Source organism: Symphalangus syndactylus, chromosome 11, assembly GCF_028878055.3.
Source record: "Symphalangus syndactylus isolate Jambi chromosome 11, NHGRI_mSymSyn1-v2.1_pri, whole genome shotgun sequence".
Classification (NCBI taxonomy): domain Eukaryota; kingdom Metazoa; phylum Chordata; class Mammalia; order Primates; family Hylobatidae; genus Symphalangus; species Symphalangus syndactylus.
Window position 1 is genome coordinate 115,460,018 of NC_072433.2, and position 27,885 is coordinate 115,487,902.

The 27,885-nt window shown below is 35.6% G+C and overlaps 1 protein-coding gene and 1 long non-coding RNA gene across 2 annotated transcripts in view; one reads left to right on the forward strand and one right to left on the reverse strand.

The window, feature by feature from the left end:
- The window catches only part of FBN2 (fibrillin 2), a 281,077-nt gene that overhangs the window by 184,818 nt on the left and 68,374 nt on the right, over positions 1 to 27,885 (reverse strand). The window contains exons 6-7 of the mRNA XM_055299218.2: positions 23,415 to 23,612; positions 5,373 to 5,498 (exon numbers count right to left, since the gene is read on the reverse strand). Of these exons, the coding sequence (XP_055155193.1) occupies positions 5,373 to 5,498; positions 23,415 to 23,612 (324 nt within the window). The remainder of the gene's footprint in view (positions 1 to 5,372; positions 5,499 to 23,414; positions 23,613 to 27,885) is intronic.
- Positions 201 to 27,105, forward strand: LOC129493264 (uncharacterized). Its single transcript, XR_008661096.2, has 3 exons — positions 201 to 729; positions 25,879 to 25,982; positions 26,932 to 27,105. It is a non-coding gene; the product is annotated as an uncharacterized lncRNA (long non-coding RNA).

Below are 27,885 nucleotides of genomic sequence, written 5' to 3' on the forward strand. Positions count from 1 at the left end.
ACTTAATTAACAGAAAATATAACAAAAATCACTTAAGTGAATATCCAACACACCAGCCAGAGAGGCAGCAGAGAATACTTCGGAAAGAAATGTTTACTTTTTCAAGAATTAGCCCTCATGGGCTAACTTCTTAAAAGGCTCCATGGAAACCAGCTATTATGAGTGCAGTGCTTAAATTGGTCAATCCGGGGAGGGGGGCTTGAAGCAGTGGATTTGGATTAGAGCCAGTGAACTGCCAGGTCATACATCTGCAATCCCTGACGATACAAATAAAAAGTTCTCCCAACCATGAAAGTTGAAGTGAAGAAACAGAAATGAAGGTCAAGGCTCTCTATTTTTTTGCCTTCATTTTATCAGGGCAGATAGACAATGCTTCTTCCAATCATGCAGCTTATAATCTCTACAGCCTGTGTCAGGATCATTAAACTGGATTTACTTCCAGCCTTGGTAGATTCTGGCCAGGGTACTACTACAAAATGCAATGGGCAAAGGGAGAATCACACTCTTACTGCAACTGCTGTCTCCATGAGTTTCCCCATCAGTGCAGTCTCGGGCTGGGATGTGTGCCACCTGGTCATCCAACACCTTTGTTTGCTCAATAGCACTGGCTAGGAGCAAAAGCTTTGGAGTCAATCTAGCACACTGGCATTCTGGCTCTTCTGTTTCTCATCCACACAATCCTAAGAAAGTTACTTGGCCTCTTTGTGCCTCAGCTTTTTCATCTCTAAGGTGAGTTAATAATAGTAACTAACCTCACAGCTCTGTGGTGATGATTTAATAAGATAACCCATGTAAAATAGTTTAAATATTGTCTAGACTATAGTAAATGTTCAATTCATACAGCTTTTATTAATTTTATTTTGGTACATATATCCTGCTGGTAGAGTCAGGCAAGAAAAATAGTTCAGATACAACATGGTAAGTGAGGAATAAATTATTTGTGATGGGGGCAGAAAGCAGGTTTGAGTGTAGCATCCCTGACTTTCTTATTCAAGAGAGAGGGAATACATATGCTTTAACTATAGTGTTATAAATTAAGCTGAGATTATTTTCATGGTTTTTAAATTTATGACCCAAAAAGTCTTATCTGTTTCCAATGTTAGCAATCCCCTTGCTTCACTTTCCATTTTAATGTGTAGTTTTCCCCTTGAGAATGTTAATGGATTTATTTTTTATTTATTTTAAAATTAATATACTTTATGTAATATGAATAAGAGCAAGTACTTTTCAGTTTAGTACAGAAAGTTTATTTTCCATGGTTTATCTAAGCAGACTTGGAACAGCAGCAGAGGAGACTGTGCCAACAACTTTTATGAGTTTCATGAGCCTAAATAAATACATTTGTTGTCACAAATCTCAAACAACAAAATGCTGTGTTAATGGAACAAAGCTGAAAACTCTTCAAACTAAATTGCAAACAACTATCTGCCACATAAAGAGCCATTGAAGGGAAACTGTCCAATACAATGATGCTCTTTTTCTGCCTCCCATGTAAGCCAGGAAAGAATAGCTAGCTCAAGGAATGTTAACGAAGGTATAATCTGGAAGGGAGGATCACGCAAGGACATCTGGCTCCTGCTTGTGCTTTATCTACACGGACTGAAATTCAAATGAAAATATTTTACTGTACAGAAGAAAAACGCTGAGCTGTCTTTTAGTGTACCATTTCATATTGATGTGTTCTCCTTCCCTTCTTCATTTAAATTAAATGGATATTTAAATTAATGGATGTTTGAACAGAGGAAGTTAACTGAAACAGCCTTCTTTTTCATATGAAGAAATGGTTTATTCCGCCAAAGAATCATTTTATCCGCTGTATTACAGAATTAGGAAATTAGATTTGGGAACCAAACTGGCACAGCTGAAATAAACATGGCGGCAGTGAGCATCATGAGAGGTTTTTTTGAGATTCGGGACCCTACTTGAGCAAAGGGGGATAATAACTGGTTCTCCTTCAAACAGACACATACACACAAACACACGACCTACACACACAGAGAGAGAGGAAAAGGGAGAAATACGTATTTCTTTCTGCTTTGGGTTCAGATTTACAGCTTACCTAGTTGTCTATATCTGAATATGAGAGAAAAAGAGTCGCAGGAGAATCAAACAACATAAGCCTCCATGATAGATAGTGACAGATATGTTTCAAACATTAAGTTAGGAGATGAATGCTGCCCCCAGCATTAAAAGATTTTTAATAAAAAATATATATGCTCAAACTTAAATTTTTAGCAGAACAAGCCTTTCAGAATAAGATTTCTGTTAAGAAGACATCACAGTTAATGAGCAGAAGACATTTCTTTCTTTTGGCTAAAAAGCAAAGGTCCCTGACCTCAGAAGCATTACCTGCAGGTGACCAAAGAGGAACCATGACACAGAAGATCTAAACATTTGAAACTGCATTTAATGTTTACGTGCTCTTGGTCTCTCAATGGCAACCAAAGGAAAATCAAATTATTAACAAAACGAAAAATGTTAAGATGAAGCAAAAATTCCTTTGGGGAAGACCAGTAGCTTCTTTCCAAATTCAGTTTTAACTCTGGGCCCACATTTTACCTTCCGTTTGGACCTTCAGCCCAAGTCAAATAAACTAACTTATTATATATCCTACTCCCAATTATAATCAACATATATTTGTTTGGAGACTACTAAATTGCTCTAGGCTCTGTGATACAGCACTAAAGACAGAGGCTCTGTCCTGAAGGATCTTATTCAAGGGTTGGAGTGAGATAGTTAACAAACAAATACACACAGAAAATATCAACAACATAATGTTTAACGATTAATAAGCTAATTGCAGTTTCTTGTTAAGGATACCACCATTTTCCTAATCACTCAGACCCAAAATACTGAACTTACTTTTCTTATTTCTGAACAGATCTAGTAACTTAAAGACCAAAAAAGGTTTTTTAAGAGAATGTCATTGCTGTGTGAACAGAAATATGAAATGTGCTACTATAAAAACAGGAAGAACATCATCTTAAATCTGCCAATAGTACTGTTTTATATTTGCACTGCAATTCACATAATAAATTAAAATATTTTACCTTTGATAGTTGATCAAAAGTAATTGCTGTAGTTATATTTTTATTTAGAGCAAACATTACATTTATGGCAAGATTTTTACAGACACTACATTATCCATAAAACTGACTATAATTCAAAACCTGTCACTAAGTGTAGCAACTGTTTATAGTTTTTCCAGATATATTATACTACCGATTACATTAAATAGTTTTATATAAACAAATATCACTTGTTCTTTTATATAAAGAAACAATATTACCCAAAGAAAATTGAAAATAGCTGCTTTTAAGACATATTTAAATAAATATGACTTATACACAAGTAAGGCCTTCATAAAACCTTTATATTTCAAATTCTAATCACTACTTCTTCCAATTCTGCTATTCCCCACCAATCCCAAATATTAAATCACATAATTATTTCTGGGCAATGGTTAAATGGATTTGGCTGCCAGGGCAGGAAGTAAAGAAAGGCACGACCGGATTCAGGGCTTTGGGTGGTGCCTACATGCTATCAATGTCCCTCTTTCCTAAAGAACATAGGCAAGTGGTGAATAAAGACTTGTACTGTCTTTCTTCCCATGTCTGGCTTGGCTCTGTATGTTGCTTTGATGAAATGTAACATAGAAAAGCCTCATTCCGTTTTTAACTAAGAAGAAATACATTGTTTGATGTGCATTAGAAATGTCACAACTACTATAATCAGTCAGTGGCTGTGCCTTCTCATCTATAATCAAACTTTGTTCCCAAGTACAACTAGTTTAGATATTAGTCCAGAAGTAAAAAGTGAAAGGGAGTGAGAAAAGTTTAAGCAACACAATCAAGCTACAAAAAGCCAGGAGAAAAAATACAAAAAGTGGCCAGGAAAAAGTGGCACAACCCAGAATTTCTGCAGATCCCTGAGTTTTTGGTCTAATGTTGGTGCTTCTTCAGGTAATTCGGGTATTTTTTCACGTCTTCCAAGTGTTACTTTCACCTTTCCACTACAGGCTGGCTTTGACTATCGACAGTGTATTTAAGTAGTATAAGATACTTGGGCATTCTTGTAAACAATTTCACAGAGAATTTATTTGGTCCTTAAAATAATCAACTGTGTTTTTTTAAACTGTCTTCTTAGAGGGAGCATGAAATTAATTTGTAATTATATAAAATGTATATAACTATAACAATTAATTTGGAGCTAAGTATACATGAACCAGAACAAATGAAAAAAAATAGGATAATACATGTCCCAAGGATTTATAAGATTATGGTTTCTGGCGATGAAACAATGGCATATGTACCTACATTCTACCTCTTATGAAATAATATAGTTCATATTGCTTTTTATTTTCTATAATTAAACTTTCGATTTTGCCTCTTCCCATTTTCTTTTTTACAAAGAGGAACACAGCTGTTTACAACCGATCAACAAAAAATAACTCAAACTACTTTTGTAAAGAGAAAGCGCAAAAGACTTAATTTGAGTTGACGATAATGCTTATGTCACAAAAAATGAGAACAGTTATACTCTATTGCCTTTAGAAAACTGCCTTAGATGAAATAAATTTATTTAAGTAACATAACTGAAAAGATAAACATTGTATCAAAACTACTAGAATCCTCAAAACTATTCTAAATATCCAAGATCACTGAAGGTACATGCGCTTAGAAACTTCTTGCACTGGATAAAAATGATACAGGTTTTGATCACAGATATATATAACAAGTAAATTTATTCTATTTAAGAACTGCTAATGGAATTTACATTTCAATATTATAATCCATATTTAATATTGCAGAAAAGTATTAGGTTTTTTGATATCTTTATTTGAGCAAGCTATTCTTTATTAAGATGTTTGTGGTGGTAATTTCCAAACCCTTCCTGAATCAATAATCCATTTTAAAAATTTGGTGACCAAACAATATTCAGTATACCAATTAGAACATTTTATTTTATAATATATGACATGGTGCCAACTACTAACACATCATTTACACATGATACTGTATATCACTTGGACTTCTTATCTCTATCTCAATTCTCGTTTTTTATATAACTTTATAAGTGAAATGGAAACCTACTTTATTAAGGAGAAACATAAATGGCTGGATTACTCCCATTCTCACTGCAACACAGCTGAGATAACAAACTAGATGCAAATGGTCATTGACTCTTTTCAAATCAAACCCACTAAGGCTATAACACATAAACACAAAACTACTCTAGGGTTAAACCTATGCTTTCATAGTAGCTAAAGAGTTTTAATTGTGACCAATAGTCTCCAAAATTTCAAATGAAGTCCTGTTTTTCTTTCATTAAAGTCAACAATTAGGCATGCTTCCCAAAGTAGAGAGACTCACCTTCACATTTCTGAGTAGTTTCACTCTGCTTGTGACCAGCAGGGCATCTGCATTCAAAAGAGCCCACTGTATTGATACAGTTTCCTCCTTGGCATATCCCTGGGATAGCCTGGCATTCATCAACATCTGCAAGAAAACATTTTGAACATAGATGACACTGGTTTTCAGAATATCTATACTTTTTTTTACTATAAAAACTTTATATAAACTTTCTTCTAAGAAACTCAGTTTTTCTCAAGAGAGTGGGGTTAGAGAAGTAAAACACCTTTGTATGCATGTTTTAATTTATGTAAATGGTATCATGTTATATATCTTAGTTTGTTTCTTAATTTTCCTTTTAGAATTTTGTTTTTAAGATCAATCCTGTTGTGGGAAGTCAGGGACCCCGAACGGAGGGCTGAAGCCATGGCAGAAGAACATAAATTGTGAAGATTTCATAGACGTTTATTAGTTCCCCAAATTAATGCTTTTATCATTTCTTATGCCTGTCTTTACTGCAGTCTCTGAACATAAATTGTGAAGATTTCATGGACATTTATCACTTCCCAAATCAATATTCTTGTGATTTTCTATGTCTGTCTTTACTTTAATCTCTTAATCCTGTCATCTTCGTAAGCTGAGGATGTAGGTAGCCTCAGGACCCTGTGATGATTGCGTTAATGCTACAAATTGTTTAAACATGAAATCTGGGCACCTTGAAAAAAGAACAGGATAACAGCGATGTTCAGGGAATAAGGGAGATAACCATTAGGTCTGGCTGCCTGAGAGCTGGGTTGAACAGAGCCATATTTCTCTTCTTTCAAAAGCAAATAGGAGAAATATCCCTGAATTCTTTTTCTCAGCAAGGAACAGGCCTGAGAAAGAGAACGCACTCCTAGGGGGAGGTCTCTTAAATGGCTGCTCTGGGAATGTCTGTCTTTTACGGTTGTAAATAAGGGATGAAATAAGTCCTGGTCTCCAGTAGCACTCCCAGGCTTATTAGGACAAGGAAATTCCTGCCTAATAAATTTTGGTCAGACCAGTTGTCTGCTGTCAAACCTTGTCTCCTGATAAGATGTTATCAATGACAATGCGTGCCCGAAACTTCATTAGCAATTTTAATTTCACCCCAGTCCTGTGATCTCGCCCTGCCTCCATTTGCCTTGTATTATTTTATTACCTTGTGAAGCATGTGATCTCTGTGACCCACACCCTATTTGTACACTCCCTCCCCTTTGAAAATCACTAATAAAAACTTGCTAGTTTTGCGGCTTGTGGGGCATCACGGCACCTGCTGACATGTGATGTCTTCCCCAGATAACCAGCTTTAAAATTTCTCTCTTTTGTACTCTTTCCCTTTATTTCTCAGACTGGCCAACACTTAGGGAAATAGAAAAGAACCTACGTGAAATACTGTTGAATTATCAGGGGTGGGTTCCCCCGATACATCCATACTGTTATGTGGACAATCTGTTGCTTCAGTTGGCTGCAGAACACTTAATGTGTTTCCATTCCTGATTATGGGCACTTGGTTTATCTTTAGCTTCTCAAAACCTCAGTGAATGGTACAGTGAATGTCTCCACTATGTTTCTTTGTGGAATTGAATGACTATGGAAATGGAGGACTCAGACTCTTTATCACTTTGCAGCAGACCCAGAGCAGAATTACCAGATCATAGGGTATAATGAATAAATAGTGTCAAGTCGTCCTTCAGAATGCCTGCAGGAGTCTTCATACCACTAGCAGTCTACACACCTCTACTGATCATGAAGACTCCTGTATTTCTTCTTTCCTGCCAACACATGATATTACTATCCAGTATCTTCATTTTCTTTTTTTTTTTTTTTAGACTGAGTTTTGCCCTTGTTGCCCAGGCTGGAGTGCAGTGGCGTGATCTCGATTCACTGAAACCTCCACCTCCCAGGTTCAAGCGATTCTCCTGCCTCAGCCTTCCTGAGTAGCTGGGATTACAGGCATGCACCACCATGCCTGGCTAATTTTGTATTTTTAGTAGAGACGGGGTTTCTCCATGCTGGTCAGGCTGGTCTTGATCTCCTGACCTCAGATGATCTGCCCACCTTGGCCTCCCAAAGTGCTGGGATTACAGACATGAGCCACAAGCCACCGTGCCCGGCCTCCAATATCCTAATTTTCTTGTATTGTAAAGGAATATTGTAATACTATAAATATTATAATATTTGTAATATTGTAAATATCCTAATATTGTAAAGGAATATTTAATACTATAAATATTATAATATTTGTAATATTGTAAATATCCTAATATTGTAAAGGAATATTAATTATTACTTTAGTTTTCATTTCTCTAATTACTAGCTCCTACACTTATTAGCTTTTTTATTTCCTCATGTGAAAGTTGTCTATTTATATTCCTTGAACACTCTTATATTGGAATTGTTGGAATTGCTGTCCTCTTACTCTAAATTTAAAATTTCAGTTTTAGACATTGAAATTATCATCCTGTTCTTTAAACTGCCTATTAATTTCATCTACATAGGAACAGAAATCCTTAGTATTGACATAATAAAACTCATGAAGCGTTAATAAAGAATTTTTGGACTTTAAATATAAAAGGAAGTTCTTCAGGTAAAATAAAAGTGAGATTAAAATTCTAACCTACACACAAAAAATGAAAAGCAGGAGGAATGGTAATATGTTAATAGAGATAAAATATATTTTCTTATTTTTTTAATTAACCTTAACAGAATTGATTTTTCCAAGCAACAACAACAATAATGTATTTTGGATATTATAACACATAGAAGTAAAAAGCATAACAACAATAACATGAAAAATTGAAGAGGTAAACGGTACCATTGTAAAGTTATTACATTATAAGTGCAGTGGCATTATACTATTTGAAAATAGAATGTAGTAAGTTAAATATGTATAACCACTAAAAAATAAGCAGAGATACAGCTAATAATCCAATTGTGGAGATAAACTGCAATACAAGAATATACACTATTAATCTAAGAGTCAGGCAAAGAGAAAAAGAGTAATAAAGAATAGGTGAGACAGACACAAGATAGTAAAATGACCGATTTAAACACAATAAAATTGATAATCATATGAGATGTCAGTGGTAGGAAAAATTCCATTAAAAAGTCTGATTGTCAGATTTTTAAAAAGCAAGACCCAATTTCAGGCTGCCTACAAGAAAACTTTGACATCTTAAAAAGTAAAGGGATGAAAAAGATATATTAAGAACTCAATAAAAAAAATCTGGAACGGCTATGTTAATACTATAAGTGGTACTCATCACAACAAGTAATATTGTGTGTGGATAAAAATGGACATTGCATAATGACAAAGGGTCAATTCATCAAGAAGATATGATAATGCTAACTGTGTATGCATGATTATAAAGCATTAAACACCTGGAGCAAGGGTAATTTCAGCAGATAAAACTGAAAACAGAAATAGATAACCTGCAAGTATGTGGAAATTTCCACATTCTTCTCTTAACTAAAAGAATAAGTAGACTGAAAATCATCAGGGATATATTAGACTTGAACCATATTTTCAACCAACTTGTCCTAGTTGACATTTATAGACTACTCCACCTCACTTAAGCAGAGCACACATTCTTATCAAGTGCCCACAGAATATTTACCAAGAAAGACTATATTCTGAGGCCATGTAAAAGGTTCATTAAATGTAAAAGAAAATTAAAATAATCCAAAATATGTTCTCCAAACACAACAGAGTTAAACTAGAAACTAATAAAGGAAAAAATCTGGAACAACCTCAAATATCTGAAATTTAAACAATATACTTTGAAATAATGCACAGCTCAAAGAAAAAATCACATGGAAAAATAGAACATATTTTGAATTAACTTAAAACGAAGATACACCATATCAAAATTTGTAGGATGCAGCTAAAGTGGTGCTTAGAGGTAAATGTATAGCATTAAAATGCTTATAGTACAAAAAGAGAAACTTCTAAAATCAGTGATCTGAGTTTCCATATTAAGACATTTTAAAAAGAAGAGCAAATTAAACCCAAAGTAAATGGAATCAATAAAATAATGATGATAAAATACAAAAAAATAGAGATAATCAATTACTATAAAACCTGGCTTTTGGAAATACAAGTGAAAAAATCAGTTGATTTTTATAATAAACACTGTATATAAAAATAAACATGCAAATTTGTTAACAATCTATTCAAACTTACAAGCTTACAAAATATATTTATTAATGCTATATACTTAATTACAAAATAATGTATCTCATTGCAACAAATGTTAAAGATACAGAAAATAGAAAATTAAAGAAATAACCATCGATATAAATTTACTTCTGTCTTTTTAGACTTTTATTCACACACATATTCAGAATGGTGGTCTGTTTATTTAATGAGAATGAAACCATAGTATATGTGTTTTTCTGCATCTTGTTTTTCTTCATTATAAAATATTTCGTGAACACATCTCTGTGTCATTACATATCAATTTGCCCTATTATTTTTTGGTAAGCTCAAAAGTTCTGTATATCTCAGTGTATAAATTAATGAATTCAAGCCTACAAATTATTTCTTCCTCCTATTAGCTATATCTATTGAACTAATTACAACAGTCGAAAGTATTTTTGTACTGAATTAAAGTAGATTTCAGTGTCTTATTAAAGGATACATGACGTAAACAAAAATCAACTATGAATACACTATATGGCAAGAAGTCTATATACTAAACATTTTAAACCTCATTATTATTATTACTGTTATTATTATTTTTTGAGATATTATTATTATATTTGCTCCTGTTGCCCAGGTTGGAGTGCAATGGCGTGATCTCAGCTCACTGCAACCTCCACTTCCCGGGTTCAAGCGATTCTCCTGCCTCAGGCCTCCTGAGTAGCTGGGATTACAGGCATGAGACACCTCGCCTGGCTAATTTTGTACTTTGAGTAGAGACAGGGTTTCACCATGTTGGTCAGGCTGGTCTCGAACTCCTGACCTCAGGTGATCCACCCGCCTTGGCCTCCCAAAGCGCTGAGGATTACACGCGTGAGCCACTGCTCACAGCCTTAAACCTCGTCTTTAAATATACTACACTCCCACTCTCATTACAGTGTGGTATAAAAGAGCTCTAGAGACTTGTTTTCCTGGCAGATAAACCAGAGAAAAAATATGGTAAAAGCTGAAAAATGAGACTAAGTCTATAAGACCTTAATACTATTCATAAAATTATATGCTGCATACAGACTATAGTAGATTCAGTGATTTTTCAAAAAGAAAAACAATACAACATCATAGGATTTATTTTGTAACTGCCTAAAAAGTATTTTTTTTAGAAGGAGAATGAAACCCTTATTTTTGAAGTCTCCTAGACTCTGCAGTTATGTAGAATTAATTTCTTTTAGTTAGATCAAGTTAGCAGTTAAAATAAAAAAGAAAATTTAAAAGAAATCATATAGAAATAACCAAAAAATAACCAATTTGGACCAAGATGTGCTCTTTATAAATATAAAAAAGCAAGCCTCAAGCCTTCAAACTATGCAAGAATTTCTACATCTGCAAAGTCCTATCACAAGCAACTACTAATGATTGATTAATTCTCCAATGACCAGACTGTACAGATGTATCTTCGTTCATTCCTTCGATTCAGGCAAAAACTTACTATTTCTTTAAATTTTGAATTATTCCAAATCACATGTAACAATTTTATAGAACACAGTTATATATTTTGAAACCTACACCTTATTCAATAATGTCAGTCCATGTCTATTAAGGTTAAAAATAATGTAACAAAGCAACAATAATTCTAGGTTATAACCTCATTTATTCTCCAAATTCTCCATGTAAACTTGTTCTAAAAAATTAAACTTATTTTATTACACAAATTATTATTGGATGATATATTATTTTTAGTTCATGTCCAAATATGGAAAATATGTGCAGTATTATAAGCATATAAAAATGGTTAATTTAATTTATATGTGTAGGAACCAGGGGACATAGAAATTAATACTATATTTCATAGTGTGTTTTTTAACTTTTCTTGTTACCAAATTAGATCCATTTATAATTTTAATTTTTTTACATTGAATTTGCTTTTTCTTTTTAATTTTTATAGTTTCGGAGATACAGGTGTGGGTTACGTGAATATGTTGCATAATGGTAAGGTTTGGGCTTCTAGTTAACCCATTATCCAAATAGTGAAAACTCATTAGGTACTCAACAAGTAATTTTTCAGTCCTCATCCCTCCTCTCAGCCTCCCTACTTTTGGAGTCCCCAATGCTTATTATTTCCATTAGTAAACAGAAATTCTTATTTCTATACTCTGTAGATATTCACACATAGTATTTTATTTCTATGAAAACAAATGTCTAACTTTAAGGACAGCAACTAAATAATAGGTCTATTTCTATTTGGAATCTGAGGCATATGGGGTGTCCTGGCAATCATTTAATATGGTTTGATCCAGACTGAATATCTACTCATGTATGATACACAAAATTCAAATGTTAAAATGATCATCAAAACAAGTATATATTGGTAACTTGATATCTGCAGGACTCTGAAATTGTAATAACAAGAACAGAGCATGGTTCTATCTCGATCTTATATCAACAAATGTCACCATCATGTTCCAGCTGTTAAAGTTAGAAACCTAAGAGAGAAACTTGGCATGTTCCTCTCACTTATGTCACATCACTTCATCAGCAACAACTGCTTACTTTCCAAGAATATCGCAGATCTTTCCTCTGCTACTACCCGGTCTCAGCCTCCATCATATAGCACCTGGACTACTGCAGAACCTTTATAACTGGCTAATAATATTGGCATCCACTCTGGCCTTCCTATAACTGACGCTCCACAAAGCATCATTGTTATAAATTTCCATTAAAAACGCTGTTTTTAATTTCCTTGAGATAAGAGAGAAGTATATAAACTTTGCATTTATTTGGGTAGTAATTCTTTGAAGTATGTTCATACCTGCCTTTTATGTTTTCTTTTTTTGTTGTTGGTTTTTTTTTTTTTTCAGTTTTTATATACAGGCCTTTCTCTTTATTATTCCTCTCTCAATGCAGCCATTTCCTGCTGAAATGCAGACTGGGGAAGGCTCAAAGGAAATGCGTTGGTTTGAAACTTCTACAAGGCATAGGCCTGAAACTTTGTCACCAAACTCCTTCCCCAACTTTTTTTTCCCTTGAGTATCAATTTTCAACTGTCAGTTGGTAGTGTGACCCTTATATTTACAGATTACTTGCTAGTGGTTCATACTTCCTCTTTGTCCTTCCACCCTCCTGTACCTCACTCAAGGAGTGTCTCTGGGCTGGAAGACTGGGTGGAGAATACTCAGAAATGGCTTGCCCCCCGCCCCGTTTCTCCTTCCATTACCCTCTGTTACTGTGAGGTTCTGAAGTAGATCTGTCTCTTATGGGAACATCTCCTCCTATCCAACAGAACATCCACAATCCTAGCTCTCTGCTCTTAGTAGGTTCAAACACCTTTCAAGATGATGATATTCAGAGTAAATGCTTAGAAAACTCTCCCTGTCCCAGTGACTTCCCAACAGCTGCATGTGCTCACCACTGGTTTTGTTCCAGGATTTTATTTTAGAATGATGTGTTGTTCTCTATTATTCACTTTCATGTTAGTTTTTTTGTGAGGTTAGAAGAAGAGGAATATTCTGCTATCTTTAAATAGGAGTTTCTATAATTGAGTTTGCTTTAAGTTTTTTAATTGTATAGGAATAGCTTATGTGAATACAGCATGAATTAAAGTTAGACTTCATAATGATCTCATTTACTTGGTTAATGTAGGCAGCCAAGACGAATTTGTTTTGGCTGTAACTATCTTTAATAATTTATTCTAATCAAATAAATCGGATAACAGCCAAGTTTACTTTTTACTTTGGCTATGTAGAAGGCTTGGAAATAACTTTCTACTCAGGACATCTTCTGCTCGTTCGACAATTGAGGAGCTAGCAACAGCTGCCTGATTTCAGCTGAGATTAAACTCCTCTACTCTTCTCACATGCAGTCAGACTAAAGAAATTATGTTTCTGGTGCACTAACGCCATATGAAAAGAACACACACCAGCATTTGTTTTGCAGAAACCAACTTAGGGTCTGTATTGCTATTTCTTTATCATGACCTTATCCTGTGTCCTAGCTAGGGCCTGTGTCAAATATGCGAATTCCTGTGCATGTCACATTACCTGGAATGGAGCAGAGGCTTGGCATCAATGTTGCTATCATCAATGATGAAGCAAGAGATGAAATTTAACAAACAATTTTCTTCTGCTATATCTTCAGTTTTGAAGCATTTGAAGTAGTTTAAAAGCCTAATCCCTAAATATCACATGGTACAAATTAATAATTATGCCAGTTTAATTTTAATATATTTAAAAAATTTTTAGGAGCACCCTGTTCATTTGAAAACCTAAAAGATCCAAAGCCAAGTACTAATCTTAAACAAAATGTCACTCCTAATTAGAGCAGGTTCATGAGATTAAAGACAAAAAAAGAACAAACTTTGTAAGAAAATTATACATCATATGCACATGGCAATTTGTGATATATTTAAAGTTCATAAATATTATTGGAAAAGGGCTTAATGACACTTTTAACATTTTTAATTCACTTGTTTTATGATAGCTTAAATTTTAAGTCCTATATGAGTTAACTTTGGTCCTTTAGTATATAATAAAATGGAAGAAAGTAGATTAAATGTGGATTAAGCACAACAGCTAAAACTCAAATGGCTCTCAATATTAAAGCCATCAAGAATTGATACGACTGATTTCATAGCACCCAAGGAGGGCACACCTTTCTGACACTGCTTAAGTCCAGAATGTTAGCATGGCAACAGTTTAAAATAAAATATGAGGCCAAGATGGCCGACAGAAGCAGCGCCGCTCAGAGGCTCCCATAAAAAAAAAAAACCAACTAAAGAGTGTGAATCCTTCACTGGCAACCAACGTATCCAGGTTCTTTCATCAAAGTTGACTAGAAGGCTGGCGTGATCCACAGAGAAGGATGAGCAGCGTGGTGCGGCGGCCCACCTGAGTGCCACTCGGGGATGGGGAACCCCCTCCCTGCAGCCAAGGGAGGCCATGAATGAGTGTGCTATCCAGCCTAGGAAACTTTTTTTCCACGGAACTGTGCAACCCACGAATCGGAGGATCCCACTCACAAACCCACACCACAGGGGCCTACCGTCTCAACCCTGGAACGTACAGATTATTACAGCCTCTGCGCAGGAATCTGCTTAAGCCTATGGAGCTCCTGGGCGGTTGTGGCGACCAGCACCAGCTGCTGCTGTCTGCTCTCTAAGCCTTTTGAGCTCCTTGGGGGAGGGGCAGCAAAAAAAAAAAAAAAAAAAGCAACTGCTGAACACACTAAGCTCTCTGGGTAGGGGGAAGGGCTGCACCTATTTCTATAGCTCTTGGCTGCGCTTTTCCCCTGCTAGAGCCAGGGAGGTTGGATGGCTTGGTCCCAGGACTTGTCCTCACAGCCCAACACACTGGCTGTGGCAGTCTGAGGCCAGAGTGCCTCTTCGGGTCTAACCCTGACCCATCCTTCCTCAGTGGGTGGGGCCTCCTTGCAGGATCTCCAATAACTCCAGCCAGAGGCTCAGCGACACAATTTGGATCTCCCTGGGCCTGAGCCCCTAGGTGGAGGGGTGGCTGCAGTCTCTGGGGATCAGCAGACTTAGCCTCTCCTCCTGGTAGTTCAGAGGAACTGGGCAGCCTGGGTGAGTGGGTTTCCCCCCAGCGAAACACACTCTCTCCACCAAAGGACAAACTGCTTCATTAAACGGATCCTGCTCCCAGTGCCACCCAACTGGGTGAGACCCTCCAAAAGGGGTTGTCAGACTCCTTATACAGGAGAGATCCTATTGGCATCAGGTTGGTGCCCCTAGAGGTGAGAGGTCCCAGAAGGAGCAGGCACCCATCTTTGCGGTTCTCCAGCCTCCTCGAGTGACATCTCTAGTCATGGGGGCGAATCAGATGAATAAGGCCTGAAGTGAACCCCCAGCAAACTGCAGCAGCCCTACAGAAGAGGGTCCTGACTACTGAAAGAAAGACAAACAAGCAGAAAGTCACAACAACAGCATCAACAGCAACAAAAAGGCCCCCATAAAAACCCCATCCAAGGGTCAGCAGCCGCAAAGACGGAAACTAGACAAACTCATGAAGATGAGAAAGTATCAATGAAAAAATGCTGAAAACACAAAAGGCCAGAGTGCCTCTTCTCCTCCAAATGACTACAACATCTCTCCATCATGGGTGCAGAGCTAAACGAAGGATCAGACGGACGAATTGACAGGAGTAGGCTTCACAAAATGGATAATAAAAAACTATGATGAGCTAAAGGAGCATGTTCTAAGCCAATGCAAAGAAGCTAAGAACGTTGATAAAAGGTGAGAGGAATTGCTAACTAGAATAACCAGTTTAGAGGGGAACATAAACGACCTAAGGAAGCTGAAAAACACAGCATGAGAACTTCATGAAGCATACACAAGTATCAACAGCCAAATTGACCAAGTGGAAGAAAGGATATCAGAGTCTTAAGATCACCTTACTGAAATAAGATATGCAGACAAGAATAGAGAAAAAAGAATGAAAAAGAATGAACAAAGCTTCAAAGAAACATGGGATTTCATAAAATGACCGAACCTACGACTGATTGGAGTACCAGGAGGAGACAGGGAGAATGGAAACAAGCTGGAAAACAGACTTCTGGATATTATCCAGAAGAACTTCCCCAACCAACCAAGACAGGCCAACATGCAAATTCAGGAAATACAGAGAACACCATTAAGATATTCCATGAGAAGATCAACCCTAAGACACATAATCATCAGATTCTTCAAGGTTGAAATGAAGGAAAAACTGTTAAGGGCAGCCAGAGACAAAGGTCAGGACACCTTCAAAGGGAAGCCCATCAGACTAACAGTGGACCTCTCAGCAGAAACTCTACAAGCCAAAAAATATTGGGGGCCAATATTCAACATTCTTTAAGAAAAGAATTTTCAACACAGAATTTCACATCCAGCCAAGCTAAGCTTCATAAGCAAAGGAGAAATAAAATATTTTCCAGAAAAGCAAATGCTGAGGGATTTCATTACCACCAGGCCTCCTCCACAAGAGCTCATGAAAGAAGCACTAAATATGGAAAGGAAAAACCAGGACCAGACACTGCAAAAAAAAGAAAAAAAAAAAAAAAAAAAAAAAAAATATATATATATATATATATATATATATATATATATAAAAAGACCAATGACACTATGAAGAAACTGCATGAACTAGTGTGCAAAATAACCAAATAGCATTATGATAACAGTATCAAATTCACACATGACAATACTAACCTTAAATGTAAATGGGCTAAATGCCCCAATTAAAAGACACTTATTGGCAAACTGGATAAGCTGTCAAGACCCATCGGTGTGGGTGTGCTGTATTGAGGAAACCCATCTTACATGCAAAGACACACACAGGCTCAAAATAAAGGGATGGAGGAATATTTACCAAGCAAATGGAAAGCAAAAAAATGCAGGGGTTGCAATCCTAGTCTCTGACAAAACAGATTTTAAACCAGCAAAGATCAAAAAAGACAAAAAAGGGCATTACATAATGGTAAAGGGAATAATTCAACAAGAAGAGCTAACTCTTCTGTTGAATTCATAAAAGCACCCAGATTCATAAAACAAGCTATCAGAGGCCTGTAAAGAGACTTAGACTTCCACACAATAATAGTGGGAGACTTTAACACCCCACTGTCAGTATTAGACAGACAAATGAGACAAGAAATTCACAAAAATATTCAGTACTTGAACTCAGCTCTGCATCAAGTGGACCTACTAGATGCCTACAGAACTCTCTGCCCCAAATCAACAGAATATACATTCTTCTGAGTGCCACTTATTCTAAAATTGACCATATAATTGGAAGTAAAACACTCCTCAGCAAATGCAAAAGAACCGAAATCATAACAGTCTCTCAGACCACAGTGCAATCAAATTAGAACTCAGGATTAAGAAACTCAGTCAAAATCACACAATTACATGGAAACTGAACAACCTGCTCCTGAATGACTCCTGGGTAAATACTGAAAGTAAGGCAGAAATCAAGAAGTTCTTTGAAACTAATGAGAACAAAGAGACAGCGTACCAGAATCTCTGGGACACAGCTAAAGCAGTGTTAAGAAGGAAATTTATGGCACTAAATGCCCACATCAGAAAGCTACAAAGATCTCAAATCGACACCCTAATATCACAATTAAAAGAGCTAGAGAGGCAGAGCAAACTAACCCAAAAGCTAGCAGAAGACAAGAAATACCTAAGATCAGAGAAGAACTGAAGGAGTTAGAGACAAGGAAAACTCTCCAAAAAAAATCAGTGAATCCAAGAGCTGGTGTTTTGAAAAAATTAATTAAATTGATAGACTGCTAACTAGACTAATAAAGAAGAATAGAGAGAAGAATCAAATGGACACAACAAAAAATGATAAAGGGGATATCACCTGACCCCACAGAAATACAAACTACCATCAGAGAATACTATAAACACCTCTACATAAATAAACTAGAAATCTAGTAGAAATGGATAAATTCCTGGACACATACACCCTACCAAGACTAAACCAGGAAGAAGTTGAACCCCTGAATAGACCACTAACAAGCTCTGAAATTGAGGCAGTAATAGCCTACCAACCAAAAACAGCTCAGGACCAGACGGATTCACAGCTGAATTCTACAAGAAATACAAAGAGGAGCTGGTTGCATTCCTTCTGAAACTATTCCAAACAATTGAAAAGAAGGCACTCCTCCATAACTCATTTTACGAGGCCAGAATCATCCTGATATCAAAACCTGGCAGAGACACAACAACAACAACAACAACAACAAAAACTTGCTAAAAAAAAAAAAATGACAAATTGTGAAAATCTTCAATAAAATACTGGCAAACTGAATCCAGCAGCATATCAAAAAACTTATCCACCATCATCAAGTCAGCTTCATCCCTGGGATGCAAGGCTGGTTCAATGGTTCAACATACACAAATCAATAAACGTAATCCATCACATAAACAGAACCAAAGACAAAAACCACATGATTATCTCAATAGATGCAGAAAAGACTTTTGATAAAATTCAACATCGCTTCACGTTTAAAACTCTCGGTAAACTAGGTATTGATGGAACATATCTCAAAATAATAAGAGCTATTTATGGCAAACCCCACAGCCAATATCATAGTGAATGGGCAAAAGCTGGAAGCATTCCCTTTGAAAACTGGCACAAGACAAGGATCCCCTCTTTCACCACTCATATTCAACATAGTATTGGAAGTTCTGGCCAGGGCAATCAGGCAAGAGAAAGAAAGAAAGAGGATTCAAATAGGAAGAGAGGAAGTCAAATTGTATCTGTTTGCAGATGACATGATTGTATATTTAGAAAACCACATCATCCCAGCCCAAAATCTCAAGCTGACAAGCAATTTCAGCAGCCTCAGGATACAAAATCGGTGTGCAAAAATCATAAGCATTCCTATATACCAATAATAGACAAACAGAGAGTCAAATCATGAGTGAACTCCCATTCACAATTGCTACAAAGACAATAAAATACCTAGGAATACAACTTACAAGGGATGTGAAAGGCCTCTTAAAGAAGAATTACAAAACACTGCTCAAGGAAATAAGAGAGGACACAAACAATGGAAAAACATTCAGTCCTCATGGATAGGAAGAATCAATATCGTGAAAATGGCCATACTATCCAAAGTAATTTATAGATTTAATGCTATTCCCATTGAACTGCCATTGACATTCTTCACAGAATTAGAAAAAAAAATTTTAAATTTCATATAAATCAAAGAAGGCCCTGTATTGCCAAGACAATCCTAAGCAAAAAGAACAAAGCTGGATGCATCATGCTACCTGACTTCAAAGTATACTACAAGGCTACAGTAACCAAAACAGCACGGTACTGGAACCAAAACAGACATACAGACCAATGGAGCAGAACAGAGACCTCAGAAATAACACCACACATCTAGAACCATCTGATCTTCAACAAACCTGACAAAAACAAGCAATGGGAAAAGGATCTCCTATTAGTAAATGGTGCTGGGAAAACTGGCTAGCCATATGCAGAAAATTGAAACTGGACCCCTTCCTTATACCTTATACAAAAATCAAGATGGATTAAAGACTTAAATGTAAAATCCAAAACCATAATAACCCCAGAAGAAAACCTAAGTAATACCATTCAGGACATAGGCATGGGGAGAGACTTCATGACAAAAATGCCAAAAGCAATTGTAACAAAAGCCAAAATTGACAAATGTAATTGAATTAAACTAAAGAGCTTCTGCACAGCAAAAGTTAACTATCACCAGAGTGAACAGGAAACCTACAGAATGGGAGAAAATTTTTGCAATCTACCCATCTGACAAAGGTCTAATATCCAGAATTTATAAGGAGCTTAAACATATTTACAAGAAAAAGACAAACAACCCCATCAAAAAGTGGGCAAAAGATATGAACAGACACTTCTCAAAAGAAGGCATTTATGTGGCCAACAAACATATGAAAAAAAGCTCATCATCACTGATCATCAGATACATGCAAATCAAAACCACAATGAGATACCATCTCACACCATTCAGAATGGTGATTATTAAAAAGTCAGGAAACAAGAGATGCTGGCGAGGCTGTGGAGAAATAGGAATGCTTTTACACTGTTGGTGGAAATATAAATTAGTTCAACCATTGTGGAAGACAGTAATGGCGATTCCTCAAGGGTCTAGAACCAGAAATACCATCTGACCCAGCAATCCCATTAGTGGATGTATTCCCAATGAATTATAAATCATTGTACTGTAAAGTCACATGCACACATATGTTTATTGCAGCAGTATTTATAATAGCAAAGACGTGGAACCAACCCAAATGCCCATCAATGACAGACTGGATAAAGAAAATGTGGTATGTACACACCATGGAATACTATGCAGCCATAAGAGGGAATGAGATCATGTCCTTTGCTGGGACATGGATGAAGCTGGAAGCCATCATCCTCTGCAAACTAACATAGGAACAGAAAACCAAACACCGCATGTTCTCACTCATAAGTGGGAGTTGAACATTGAAAACACGTGGACACAGAGAGGGGAATAACACACACCAGGGCATGTTGGGGGGTGGGGGAGGGAACTTAGAGGACGGGTCAATAGGTGTGGCAAACCACCATGGCACACATATACTCCTGTAACAAATCTGCACGTTCTGCACATGCATTCGTTTTTTTAATAAGAAATAAAGCAAAATAAATAAATAAAATAAAATTACTGATTTTCTCACAGCTTAATTTCTTTAAGTATTATCTTAATTTCCTGTTGTCCCTCATTTTCCACAGCTACCCTGTTTATTGCAAGAGCATGTTTCATTCACAACTAATTGCACCAGCTACAGGATATCATTATCTTCTGAACTTCAAAAGAACTATGATTTAGAGCTAGTGTTAAGCTATTTACAGTTATCATCCACATAGTTGAAATTTATTTTTAACTCCATAAAACTTCTCAATCATGCTATAAAAAAGATCACTGTTATTTTTTTAATGGCATACATGTACCATGTTTTAATGTATCGTTTTTTCATGCCCCATCTCTTCCAAATTAATTTGGCATAAGTATTCAGGAAACAGTCTAGGAATTTAAAGGGAAAAAATGAAATCACAGTAAGATGTCTTAAAATAGCCTGAACTATGGATTAGTATTTAATTGAGAACTTTTTGACTATGCCACAATTTTGAAATAAAGCAGAACTTTTCAACATGCTTTTCCAGACATTTTAATCATGTGGCAAATTTCATTTTGTTCCTGTTACTGTGTTAATCTCTTAGATTTTTAGGCAAATGGAGACTGAAATTTATCTTTGTTGCATAAACAAAATCAAATAAGTAATCCTTCAGACATTACTAAACCCTAAAGGACATTCAGAAGTTTGAGACCAGATGACACATTTTTTATAATTGTGTTTGGGAAAAAAACTAGGCCTCTGACAAAGTATGAAAGTAAAAAAGTGTACATATAAATACAGAACATAAGGAAAGTCAGTAATTTGGAATGTTTTGGTTGAAGTTAAAGGCTTTTCTTAACCTGAACTGTTTCTTTCTCTGAAATAGTGGGTTTTAGAAGTATTTCAATCTTAATGTCATTTATTAATTCAAAGGGTATTTGCTGAGCTTCTACTATATATTAGGCACTGCTCTAGATGTCTGAGACATCAGTGAACAAGTGAAAAAGATTTCTGCAGTCATAGAGCTTACATTCTAGCCAAAAGAGAATTAAAAACAACAAAGAAAATAAGTTAGTATGTTAGAAGGTAATAAACGGTACAGAATAAACAAGAAGTAGTACTATAGTAAATCCGGTCATTATTAAACTAGTAAATCAATATAGTAGAGTATTTTATTTTTAATAATAATCTATATCCACTATATAAATTACATGGCAATCTATATACTAAGATATAGTAAAGACTATATGGAGCACAGTAAAGACAGATACAATATAATATAGAATATCTTCCTATAGAAGAAACTGTTGCACTATCAGGAACTCTATATAATCCGACTAATATTCATACCAAAACATATAGAATTTTACTATCCATAGTAAACAATAGATTAAAAATGGCATTTGACTCAATCTTCATCATTAAGGCCTGAGCTGTGTTCATCACTAAAAAGAACTATTCTAACTACACAGTTCACATATGTGAGCTTTCATATGTGATTAAAAAAAAAGTTGGTAAATGTTTTAGTTATATAGTCATCCCCTTGGTATCTCCGTAGTTCTGATTCAAAATGATTTTAGAAATAGACCATTTTAAAAATATACCTTTTATAAAACTACAACACTAACAAAAATCTGTGGATGCTGCTGTCAGGGACACATTTACAAAATTATGCATAACACTCACATTTTGTTATTCAATGAACTAAAGATATGTATGCGCTCCCCAAACTATAATTCTCATTTGAGATTTAGGACACTGACCAGGCTTTCTACAATGTAAGATTTACACAGGCCCAATAGATAACATCTTCACTTGTGACACAGCTTACTAACATCAATTTGAAAGACTTTGTATCTAACTTTGTACATGTTTTAATTATAGGAAATAACCTTAACTCTCCAAGTCTCAAATATGAATATTATTTATGTGAATAATACAAAAATAATTTCTGTTTTCCTGTGATCTTACTGCTATGCAATATGAAGCAACTGCCATTTGAGAAGTCAAATAAGAGACCATGTCTGAGCTCTAAAAATGGATTTAAGGCATATGGTATCAGAGAAGTTGCTAGAAAAAGGTAAGAATTGTGGCAGCTGAAAATTAATTAAAATAATTAACCAGGAAACAGGTAACAATTTTTGGCTACTTGGATTGTAGTCTACTAAGGTAGCCTCCTCAGGGCCCTGATCTGGCTCTAATATAGAAATCAGTGTCATGAATGTAGTTAGGGAGTATCAAAACCCAGAGATCACGACCAACCCAGGTTACAAACTCTGTAATAACTGCAATCATGGACAGAGTTCACATTTTGTCTTTGAAGACACTATTAATAATGATAGAGTGCCAATATTAGGTGGCTTTCTTCTCCTTGTTACTTGGGTTCAGGTTCTCATAACTTGAATGAGATAAGGAGAGAAAAAATAGGTTTTTTCCTGGGTATTTGCATGTGTATAGTTCAGGGAGGAGTCATGCCATCTAGATGAAAATAGAGTGGTTCATCCTCTGATTGTATTAAATATTTTACACTGTATTTTTACATTTCCCCCAATTCTTCATCTCTTTCTCTTCTCCATTAATGTCAACAGTTGAAACAATTATTTATTAGGTGGCTAAAAGATAAACCTTCTCTGGTCAGGGTTGTTAACGAGGCCACTCTCGGAAATCAGTATTCTGTTAAAAGCTACCATCCAGTGCCAGATTCTCCAACTCCAGTAAAAAGAGAAGTGGCAGGTCTGCGACGGTGTGCACAGGCAGACAGCTGACTCACCTTGGCAAGCTCCAGTGCGGATGTTGGGGATGAAACCCCGCCGGCAGGGCTGAGGCTGGGCTGGACACATCTCACAGGGATGGCCCCACGCCCGTCCAATGGTGGCACAGCACAGAGTCTTCGTGCAGACAATGCCTGTCAGCTGCCCTTGGCACATCTGGTTGTTGACCTGAGTGAAACACGGGCCTGTCCTATAATCTGGAATGTGAGAGAAGAAAGAAAGACAGGTTTTATGATCATATACTAATCTTATACCAGTGCCTCCAAATGCATAAACAGAGACTATTTCTTCTGACCAAAGTGTCCAAAGACAAAAGGCTAGAGAGTTTCATGTTAAAAATTCATAATTTTCCATTCATGAGAAGTACCTTAAGAGACTTCAATGTATTCCACACTAGACATTGTAAATGGGTGGCTCAGGGCTGTGTCTGGGATACAGATGTGACTTCTTGACCTGAATAATGCTTTTACAGAATTTAAATTAGTAGCCAACATTGTAAACTTGGGAAATTCCACATGAAATTTGTATTTCTGGCTTCTCTTGAAAAATTGGAAGTTCTGGTCATGCTAGACCTGCCATGTCACACGGCACTGGTGGGATGAAGTGTGTTTTCTCCAGGACACCACAGCCCCAGCCACCCCTAAGTCCCAGCTCAGTACATTCACTGATGTTCCCTTCCGGGGCCCTGAAGGCATCAGCATTAATGACTCCTCTTTACTTAGCAGAGATTTTCTTTTCTGACTAGGTGAACAAGAGTTTAGAAAATTAAAATGAATCAATAAAGATATGCTTCTTCCATATCACACATATATTTGGGCAATCTAAACTGCCTATAAATATTCAGTTCTAACAATCTGATTTCTGTTTCTGTGTCAGTCAGTTTAGTTCTATGGGTAGCCTAGTTAGGAAGACCCCATTAATAAGGCACATAGTCATGAATTCTTTACAGGTAAGTTAATATTATATGATCGCTCCTCTGTAGCAGGTGACTCTACATTGTGTAGCTCTGTTAGGGTGATAACAAAAGCCTTAGTAAATGTATGGCATGTGTGATACACAGGCAAATTCTTCTATGAATATTGAGTACAGTCCATTTAGATCCCCGCCTCTCAAGGTTTCTATGGACCAGCAGCATCAGCATCACTTTGGGGCTGGGTAGAAATGCAGACTTAAGCCCCACCCTGACTCACTAACCCGGGTTCTGCATTTTTTAACAAGACAGGGCATTAATATGCACCTTGGAGTTTCAGAGGGGCTGATTTAGCCTGCAGGCAGTTTGAAAGTTAGTACTGGGTATTTCTACTCTATCCTGCTTTCTTTTATGATTTACTTTCAGTGAAATTTTTGGATGATCGGTAAAACAGAACTGAATCATGAACTAAATAATTTTTAATTTCAGCTTTGTTGTTGTTGCTGTTTTGAGAGATACAAGAGATAAGAGAAAGGTCAGTTTTCTCAGGATTCACCAATTCAATTATTCTCATTTGCTATAAAATACAACAGAAATACATGAAAAAGTTGTGTGTTTTTCCTTACACACAGGGATTATGTCAATACAGTTTATTAATTCTTGGGAATACAAAATACCACTCAGGTTTCTTGATAAGGTCTAACATAAATGATATTATTCTACTCCAAGGGGAAAGCTACACAGATTTAATTCATAGTTTTATAAGAACAAAACTACCTGACATTTAAAGGAGGAAGAGTCAATAATGCTGGTATAATTTTTATGAAAAACTGTTTCTAGGAAAATCAAACTTGGATATAATTTAACATTCAAAATGCTAAGCTAGGAAGTCTTAGATATCATATAAATGCTGCAGTACAACAACAAAAACCTTAAAACCACATAAAACTTCGATTTGCTTTAAAGAAGAATGAGGCTGTCTCCGATAGAAGCAAAGAACCGTTTAAAAATTCAATATAAAGAAACAAAATCGAGAATAGGTAATTTTTTGGCAAGCCATTTTAACATTGTTACTCTGCAGCTGAACTTCAAAAAAAATAGCTCATTTTAATCCCTTGCATAAGAAAAACAGATGTGCTGGCTGCAAGTCTCATTTTTGAAAAAGATCTTTGTAGTATACGTGAAGATATGTCAACCTTATAAATAAACACACTTCCTATACTGCAAATTGTCAGGTTGCAAACTTTTAAAATCTATCCTATTGTCCTTCAGACATAAATATTTTGTCATTTTAAATAAATATTAAATTCCTAATTATAAGTTATATCAAGTTCTGAATACGTGGGGAAAACTCATTTTTTTGAAAAAAACATATAAAAACACATATTGTTTTTAGGTTGATATGTGAATACCCATGTTCACATTCTATGCACTTTTAGGATTCCCAGAATGAAATCTGCACAGTCTCCCTCATAACCAAATTCATAAATAAACCAACTTGTCAGTAGATTCATTCCTTCTTCTAGCTATACCTTAAAATTATGTCCTCTTAGTACCGTCTCTGTGGAGAAGGGGAATATCTGGACAAGGACAGCTGTTTGTCCTCTGCAAATGACCTTTCTTGCCGAAGTCACTAATTAAGGCCACCTTCCACTTGGTAAGAATAGAGTTGACCATTTCTTACTTGTTTTGCCTACATTTTACTCCTTACAAAATATGCTGAATCTATGTTTGTGTATGATGACAATTTGCTTTCTGGTTGGTAACTAAATACTTTAAAATTTAAACTTACAATCTTATCTACTAATTCAAAAATTACTGTCATGTAAAATAAGAACAAATACTAGATATTGTAAAAGAATTTAAATTTCCTGATAGGGTTGAAACATCCTGTCCCAAACTCTACCTGCAGTTTAATTATGGACAAAAGAGTCCTTAAAATACCTTAATTAATTGTGATTGGCCATGCATTCTCTTCATAAAAGTTGCTCTGTGGGAAAAACACTGATGTATACCATGCTAACCATTCATAGTCACAAGCATACTTGCAGTGTGTTAAATAAGTGTAAAAGGGGGAAATTGCCTATCACTTAGTATGTTGGAACTAATGACCTATAAACAGTTATGTTACACATTATGACATGACCAAGAAAATTTTGTTAAAAATTAGGCTGTGAAACACAAAGATTGCTAGTTTGATTTTCTAATATCTAAGTGCAACATGGCATCTTAATTCGCTTATGCAATTTCCCTTTTTATTCACATTAAACAATTAGTGCAATTAGCAAGCTTATCAAAAACTTTGGATGCTAATTGTTTTGTTTTCTCAATAACTATAGGAAGGTGTAATTTATGTACCATAATTCACCTGTTTTAAGTGTAAAATTCAATGGTTTTTAGTAAATTTATTGAATTATGCAACCATCACCACAATCCAGTTTTAGAACATTTTCATCACCCAAAAAGAACTTGTGTCCGTTCCCCGTCCCAGCCTCAGTCAGCCACTAATCTAGTTTCTGTGACTATAAATTTGATTTATCTGAACAATTAATGTAAGTGAAATCATATAATGCGTGGTCTTTTTTTGTCTTGCTTCTTTCACCTAGCATAATGTTCATAAGGACCATACGGCAGCATGGATCAGTACTTCATTTCTTCTAACTGCTGAATAAATTTCCATTGCATGGCTATACCACATCTGTTAACCAGTCTGTGGCCACCTGGGTTGTTTTTACTTTTGGGATATTATAAATAATGCTGCAATGAACATTTGCATGAAAGTCTTTGTGTGGATACATGTTTTTATTTCTCTTGGTAGTTATTTAAGAGTGGAGCTACTTATTTGACAAATATACATTTAACTTTCTAAGAAACTGTTATTTGACAAATATACATTTAACTTTCTATGAAACTGCCAAATTATTTTCCAGAACAGCTGCACCATTTTATATTCTCCTCAGCAATGTATGAGGGTTCTAGTTCTTCCACATCTTTGTTAATATTTGCTGTTTTCTATAATTTTTATTATAACCTATGTTCACATTTTACATTAAATAAACACATTTGCTTGGGAATTTTGCTGTAATTTCACAAGTCCTTTTTACACAATTAGAGATGATAAATCATGCTAGAAAACCAAAGTTGAGCATTATTGTTTATAGAAAATACAAGTTTAGAAAATTAAACATTCTTAAAATAAAATATAATACACTTGCTAAAATCCAAACCATACAGAAAAAATAAAATGCCCTTTTCAGAACATGTTGAGATTTGTGATACTTTTTTCTAAATAAAACCACAACTAATCATCTCTTACATTTACCTTTTTGAATTACTTATATACAGTGTTCTTAACCTTGACTGTTCTCTTAATTGTATAACTTGGAAATTAAGTCTACAACTGAGTTTATTGAGTGACTAGTATATACTAGATATTGTTCTGGGCTCTGGAGATATAACAGTGAGGGGAAAAAAGTGAATGAGAAAGAGAGGAAGAAGGAGACATACAGAAGAAAGTGAGGGAAGAGAGCACCAACGTCTTCGACCTTTTAGAGTTAATT